The 7,737-nt window shown below is 60.8% G+C and overlaps 1 protein-coding gene across 1 annotated transcript; it reads right to left on the bottom strand.

Moving 5' to 3' along the window:
* Nucleotides 1-1,506: 1,506 nt before the first annotated feature.
* ZIC2 (Zic family member 2) lies at nt 1,507-5,347 on the bottom strand. The gene is made up of 3 exons (XM_059903432.1): nt 4,000-5,347; nt 2,045-2,208; nt 1,507-1,872 (listed from the first exon to the last, which is right to left on the bottom strand). The coding sequence occupies exons 1-3, from the start codon at nt 5,069-5,071 to the stop codon at nt 1,507-1,509; spliced, it is 1,602 nt and encodes a 533-aa protein (XP_059759415.1). The 5' UTR covers nt 5,072-5,347.
* Between the last annotated feature and the right edge of the window lie 2,390 nt (nt 5,348-7,737).

Here is a 7,737-nt window from a genome sequence, read left to right as displayed (position 1 = left end):
CTGTACCTCAGCTTTTCAGAGGGAGGGAAAGGAAAGGGGGCAGGGAAGAGGGAAAACAAAGAATAAGGAAATGTTTAGTGCTCTTAAATCCAGTCCAAATAGCTGAAAGAAAGGCATTCCCTCAGATAATGGAGCCATTAGAAACCCTGAAGGTTCCTGCCGCCATTCCTTACAGGGGATTTCCAAAAATTTAATTCACTCTCAGCTACGACACAAAGGACAGAGAAAATAATTTTGAGACTTTCTGCCAAAGGGGTAGTTTGGCCCAGTTTCTAGCATACACCTTCCTCCCCAGAATGCGAGGTGGTGCCTCCCATTCAATCAGGCAGCTGATCCAGACCCATGTCAGTCCTCAGCTGCCTCCCCCCCCATTTCCTTAAATAAGTTTGCTAGAAAAAAACAGTATGTTCATGCAGTTTCAACACATTTTATTATATTTCTGTATGCATTACTCTCAAAACATATCACAAGAAATGATCAAACCACTTAAAACCTTCAAATAAAAAATCTGAAACAGTTTATGCCCACAATTGTACATATTTATAGTTAAGAAACATTCTTTATAAATATTGTTTCCTCTGTAGCAAGTTAATACCATAATTTAATTACAAATGGATAAATATGGTAACAGGTATTTACAGAAGGAAGGGTGTTATTACGGAAAAAACTAACGGCACGACGTTTATTCCCACCCCCCCCCACCAAAATCTTTCATACAGGAACTAACAAATTGAACTTGCAAACGCACTAAAACATCACATGTAAACCCAGCTAACAGAAAAATACATTCACAAGCGTTGGTGGTGGTGATGTGTGTGTGAGTGCTGTGGATCAGCATGTTGAAGAAACAGAAGGGAGACTTTGGCACGGCTTGTTTTTTCCAGTCTATAGTTGCATGAAGTTTACAATCAGGTTGCCTCATAAAAAGGAACACAATATTCAATACCACAATACAAAATAAACCATTTTCTTCCACATTACTTAAAAAGAAACCGGGGAAACTAAAAAAGAGAAAAGAAAAAGCCCATCACTTGGGGAAGGGAAGGGAAGAAAGGCATGAGGAACGCAATCCAGAGAATTACAAATGGACAAACTTCTATACACCAAGAAGCCATTAAAACCACCTTGGAGAAGGAAGGAGGAGCCCGCTATGTACACGGTTTGTCAGAAGCCTGGGAAAGGGGTGGGAAGGAAAGCGCGCATGGGGGAAGGCATGGGGGGTTTGGTTCAATTTTTTTATGGGTTTTTTTATTTTTTATTTCTTATTTTATATTTTTAGCTTCAGAGACTCCGGAAGGGATCTTTTTGCTTTTCATGCCTAGATTAGATTTAGAAAAAAAAAAAAAAAAACTTTAAAAAATCCTTCTGCTGGTAAAATCGTTTTCATCATCATAAAAATCAGATTCATAATTTTAACAACACGGTCACAGGGTGCCCTGGGCGCTCGCCACCGGAGGGTCGCCGCGCCAGGGTGGGGACCGGGAGAGGGAGAGAGGCCCCGGCCTCTCACACGTACCATTCATTGAAGTTGGAGGAGAGGCCGCTGTGGCCTCCGGCCGTCCCACTGCCCCCGCCAGAGCCGCCGCCGCCGCCGCCCCCGCCCGCCCCGCCGCCGCCTCCGCTGCCCCCGCCGCCGCCTCCACCGGAGCCTCCGCCCGCACTGCCGCCGCCCGAGCCTCCGCCCCGATGCACCGCGGACACCGCCGCCGCCGCTGCCGCTGCCGCTGCTGCAGCCGCTGCCGCCGCCGGGGAGAGGTTGGAGCTGCTCTGGGGCTCGGCGCTGGGGGACACCAGCCCCGGGGGCGTGGACGACTCGTAGCCGGAGCTGGCGGCAGGGGAGGACTCGGAGCCCTGCGGGGAGGACTCATGGACCTTCAAGACAAAAGCCGGGAGGGGAGACCAAAGGGGACTGGGTGTGAGTGCAGCTGCTGTGGGGCCGGGCCTCCGGGAGGAGCACCCCCAGAAATGCCCCCCCGCGGCCCCGGGGAACCCTCGCCTTCCCGGGCCGACCACCTCGCCCTCCTCCCGGCCTCCCCGGTGGTACCTTCATGTGTTTCCGCAGCGAGCTGGGGTGCGTGTAGGACTTGTCGCACATCTTGCACAGATAGGGCTTATCGGAGGTGTGGACGTGCATATGCTTCTTCCTGTCGCTGCTGTTGGCGAAGCGCCGGTCGCAGCCCTCGAACTCACACTGGAAAGGCTTCTCCCCTGTGGACACGAACATGGGCACTTGCTGCCGACGCCCAGAGCCCCCCCCCCCCGGGACCCCCACCCACCCCGGAGGGGGCCAGGCCTCCGGGAGGAGGAAAGAGGGGCGATAAGGGCCTGGCTTCCTTAAACAAGGCGGATCCCTTCTGTGGCAGAACCAAGACGAAATTAACTGCCTTCCCACCTGACAGTCGTGCTCATTAATTTCGTATTTTACTTTTCTTCCAGGCTGACCCGCATTTCCTCAAATTTATGACGAGTGTGGGGTAGCACCCCACCCCTGCCTGCCTTTCTATAGGGCTTCTTGGATTCGCAGCTTCTAACGAGTTCGTCTCGCCCTGGAGAAGCTGTTATTATGACAAAATATTTGGGGCATTATCAGAATCACACAGGCTGCTGGGCTGCTGTCGGCTTCTCTCTGGGGCCAGTAGGCAATTACGTTTGGAGTTGCTGTGTGTTGTTTGGGGACTGTGCTGTGGATAGCGACTGAGCCAGTATTTTTCGTCCAAAATTCTGCAAATTGAATTAACCATAATTCTAGGCTCACTTCCAGTCTTTTTAAAGAGAAGTTGGGAAAGAGATAAATATCAGACGTACGGCAGCACCTGGCGATTGCAGAGAGGCACAGGCTGGGCTGTGGGTGTGGGGGGATCAGCAAACGCTTTCAGAATCTCCCTGTTTAATTTTCTGGCGGTCCCTGCATCCTGTTGCCAGAATTCCAAATGCTTGGAGTCATTTAGAGGTGTGAGAACTCAAACATTGTTCCACTTGGAAAGGGGGCCATTTAACGTTAAATTCCATTAGCACCTAAATTGTTTTTTAAAGACATCCGCTCAGACGCAGGACACGAAAGCGAGCATTTCATGCAAATAGATTTCTCAAATTTTAAACCTTGTTAAAAGCTTGTCTCGCACCTCGGCTCCCTCCCTTCCCGGAAGAGAACAATAGGCCGCTGGCGCATCCCCACTTCGGAGTAAATATTGACGGGGGAAGTTGCTAAAACATTTGGCTTTCCTTTAGGAAATCGTCTGGCACGATTTCGGCTGGGACCTGGTCATAGATGAATAATCTATGAGGCGAGAGGCGCGTTCTTTCTCGGCTCCCTCTTCTCACGCGATTGCCCCGCGGGGCCTCGCTGCCCCGGGCTCTTGCTGACCCGGTTGTCGGTCCAAGTTTGGAATCGCAAACCCTCTGATGCCCATTAGAGAATTTCACAAACTGCTGCGAATCCACCGTAAAGCCCCGCGACCCACCTCGAGATGGGCTTTAAAAACGAGAAATGCTTTACAGCTTCGGCTCACACCAGGCTCATTTTTAATGGGAAACAGTCCGGGTAAGGACGTTTGGACCCCGAGTAAAAGAAGTGGGAAAACACACAAACCACTCAAACGCAGACACACACCCGGAGCAGAAAAGCACATTCAGACAAGCTGGCAGAATCCTCTCTAGGCTCGATTCCCGGGCACCAAGTTGGAGAGCAGTTTTATTTTGTGCGTTCTATTTAGGACGGAAATTATTAACCGGGGCCGAGCAGAGACGAAGCAACTGCATCACCCAAAGCATACCTTTGATGTTACCGTGATCATTTAAAGCTCAATTTCCGCACATGGAAAAACCCAACCCAATAATATTCTTTCATTCTCCAACAAAAACAAGCTGCTGGCTCTCTCGCACACACAAAAACATCTCCCATCCCAGGGCAGGGGCTGGCGGTCGGCGCGTTTCTCCCAGCCAACCAACCACGGCCTCTCTTCCCCTCTGCGCCCCGTCCCTGTCCCGACCCCTGGTTACCTGTGTGGGTCCTTTTGTGGATCTTGAGGTTCTCGGAACGCGCGAAGACCTTGCCGCAGCCCGGGAAGGGGCAGGGGAAGGGCTTCTCGCCGGTGTGCACGCGGATGTGGTTGACCAGTTTGTATTTGGCCTTGAAGGGCTTGCCCTCGCGCGGACACTCTTCCCAGAAGCAGACGTGGTTGCTCTGCTCCGGGCCGCCGACGTGCTCCACGGAGACGTGGGTCACCAGCTCGTGCATGGTGCTGAAAGTTTTGTTGCAGCTCTTCTTGGGGTTGCTCAGCTGCTCCGGGTCGATCCACTTGCAGATGAGCTCCTGCTTGATGCACTGCTGCCGCATGTAGCGGAAAAAGGCACCAGGGTGGTGGTGGTGGTGATGGTGGTGGGCGGCGGCCGCTGCCATGTTCATACCCATGTTCATATTCATGGGGCCGTATTGGTTGTGGAGCTGCGCCGCCGAGTAGGGGTCGGTCCGCGGGCTGGCCACCTGGCGGTACTGATCCGAGCGCCCGAACACCTCGCCGGGCAGCCCGAGGCGCATCTGCCCGTTGAGCACATTCTGCGAGCCGTGCGGCCCGTGCTGCTCCGGGAGGCCGGGAAAGAGGAGGTGGCCCTGCGCGTCCGAGTGCGCGTGGTGCAGGCCGCCAGCTCCCGGCCCGAACAGCCCATGCTGCCCGCCGCCCGGCGCCGAGTCGCCGAAGCCGCGGCTGCGGAACAGGAAGTCCCGGGTGGAGTTGAAGGGCGGCCCAGAGTAGGAGCCGACATGCGCGGCATGGGGCCCGAGCGCGGCGGCGGCCGCGGCGGCCGCGGCGGAGCCGGGGTAGGCGCCGGGGCCCTGCGACGTGAACGCCGAGCTCTGGCCGGGGGACAACTCGTGCGCGCCCGGGTTGAGCTTGAAGGCGCCCATGTGCGCGGCCGCCGAGTCCACGAAGCCGTTCTGCGCCGCCGCCAAGCTCAGTTCGCGGTCCTGCATCTCCGCGGCCGCCGCCGCCGCCGCGGCGGCCGAGTGGTGATGGTGGCGCGCGAAGCTGCCCACCCCGATGGCCGGGAACTGCGGCCCCGCATCCAGGAGCATGGCCAGCGCGTCTGCCCTCCCCGCCGGCCCCGGCGAGCCCCGCGCCTCCTCGGCTCCAACTCCCGCCCCGCGCGCAGTACGTTCAGCGGCCGCCCAGCTCCGAGCGCAGGCGGCGGAGGTGGTGGCGGCTTCAGCCCCGGGAGCCGCGCTCTTGCGCCCGCCGCCTCCGCCGCCGCCTGGATCTGCCTCGGGCGGCCAGGCGCGGAGCGAAAGCGCGGAGAGGAAGAGGAGGAGGCGGCGGCGGCGGAGGCGCGGGAGGAGGAGGAGGTGGTGGAGAAGAGTCCAAAGCCAGGCGGAGAACCAAAGTGTATTAAAGGAGCTGCGGCGGGGGCGGGCAGGGCAGGGGAGGACGGGCGGGAGGAGGGAGCGGGAGGGAGGTGTGGGGAACTGAGCAGAGAGGGGGGTCGACGGGGGGCGAACGCAGCGCAGCGGCCCCCACCCCTGCGCGCACTCGCGCGCGCACGCACTCACTCGCTCGCACGCCCGGCGGCCCCGGGGCCCGGCAGCGCCAAGCCGCGCCTGCAGAATGAAATCACAGCAGCCGCGGGACCAAGGTGCCGGACTGCGGCGGCCGTGCGCGGGCCAGGCAGGCTGGCGAGGCGAGGACCGAGGCGACCTCCGCGCTCAGCGCCCCGGCCCGGCGCGCCCGCGGCTCCACCTGACCGCGGCGGGGGAGCTGGGGCGGCGGACGGAGGCCGGGCGCCCTCTCTGCGGCGCGCTCTGTCGGCTGCTCCTTCCCCCGCGGCCCTAGCCGCGCCACCCCGTGCGCGGCGGGTATTGTTCGGCTCCGCGGCCGCGGTATTTAGCCCTCCTCGTCCTCCGCGCTTGGCATTGGCTGCGCCTCGTGTAGTAAACTGGCAGCGGCCACGAATTCCCCCAGATGAAGGAAGCTGCCGCGCCACTCCCTCTTTCTTTAAGTTGTGCGGGAGGAGGCGGGGGAGGAGGGGAGGAGGAGGGAAGGGGGCTGTGGGAGGGGAGAAGGCAAGCAGAGGGAGGGGAGGAGGGGAGGCTGGGCTGAAAAACAATAACAACAATAAAAAAGTGTTCTCTAGCTCGCTCCCTCCCTCTCGCCGGTCGGCCCGGGGCACTGGACCCGGAGCGGGCGGCCGCACCCGCGAGGACTCAGCGGAGTGCGCAGCCCGAGCAAACGCGAAGAGGCCGAAGTAGGTTTACCGCTTTCGGCTGCGGTGGACTCCGTTCGCCACCGCCTCCGCCTCTGTTTATTTCAGTGGGCGCCAAAGCCGCAGCCTTTTATTTTTTATTTTTTGTCTCCTCCTTTTCCTCTCCCCTCCCCCCTCGCCCCCGCGCCTCCCGCCCGGGTCTCCCTCCTTCCCTCCGGCTTCAGGCCGGGCCTCCCGCTCACACCGCCCCTTTAACGGCGGCTCCCGCCCCGCCCGCCCTCCCGGCGCCGCCATTGGCCGCTGAGGCCCCGTCAATCCGGCGCCCCCGCCCCGCGGCCGGTCCGCCCCTCCTCCCCAGCGCCCCTCCAGCTCCCCTCCAGCTCCCCGCCTCCCCGGCTGCTGCTGTTGGTGGCAGCCCGCCGGGTCTGCCAGCCTGCCGCTCTTCACCCGCGCTCCTGGCGCTGCGGCTCCTCGGCCGGCCGGCCGCGGCGCTCCCCGGAGCCGGGCGGCCCGCATCGCACGGGCCTGGGCCGCGGGGTCACAGCGCCCTTGGCTGGGCCCGAAGGGGACGGCACCCTGCGCTCGCGCCCTTCGGTAGAGGCCACCGATTCCCCGGGGACCCGAACCGCTCCCGGCGGGCACCTAAAGCGGGCACCCCTGGTTGCTCGAGAACCTGGCTAGCAACCAGGCCTCGGAGCGGGAGGTTCTGCGCGCCGGGCCGCTGCAGACCCGGGCCTCCCGCCCCGCCCTCCCCCGCCCCTGGAGGGCGCCGCGGGGAGCGGCCCGGGGGCCGGTCTCCTGCCCGGTTGGCACGCTCCTTGTCCGCGCCCATCCCCCCAACACACACTTTGTCAACTTGTTCTGTGGTGTTGAAAACACAGGTGCGGGATGGAGGGCCTAGAGAAAGCCAGGCGTGCCCCTTCCTCCCACCCTCCGGACACTCACCCAGACGCCGCCCCCTCCCCGGCCGCGGCCCCCAGCCGGAGCTCGGCGCGCTCCGCTCCCCCCGCCGCTCGCGTCCTCCTCTGATTACGGCTGTAAACACTGGGCAGCGGCCCCTGCGAGGGAGGTGGTTGTTTGGAAGTGGTTTAAAGACGGTGTCACCCTCGGGTGGATGCCCAGATGCCCGGGCCTCTGCCACGGTAGGGGGAGAGGTGTGGGGACGCCCTGGGCGCGCGGCCAGGCAAGGCTCAGGCTGCAGTTTGGCCGAGGGTCAGGCTCAGAGCCTCCAGAGAAGAAATCTCCATACCGGTAGGGCTTAAACCTTCTAGAAGACATTTATCAGCCCTTCTCCAGGAGCGGGGACCAACCCCCGAGGCGGTGGCGGGCCCGAGGCTGCTCCCTGTGCTGCGCGGGGCCTGCCTCGCGGCCCCGGGGCTCCGGCCATCCCCCAGGTCCCCGGTTGGCCGCTGCGGACATTTCCTGTGCCGCCGCTGAAAGCTTGCGCCCCGGAGGTAACCGGAGAGGGCCCGGCGGGCCCGGAGGCTGCGGAGGTGTGAATGGAAGGCCTGAGGCCAGCGCCTTCGCCTAGCTAGCGTGGGCAAC

This window comes from Balaenoptera ricei, chromosome 18, assembly GCF_028023285.1.
Source record: "Balaenoptera ricei isolate mBalRic1 chromosome 18, mBalRic1.hap2, whole genome shotgun sequence".
Classification (NCBI taxonomy): Eukaryota; Metazoa; Chordata; class Mammalia; order Artiodactyla; family Balaenopteridae; genus Balaenoptera; species Balaenoptera ricei.
This window is presented reverse-complemented; position numbering and strand designations above follow the sequence as displayed.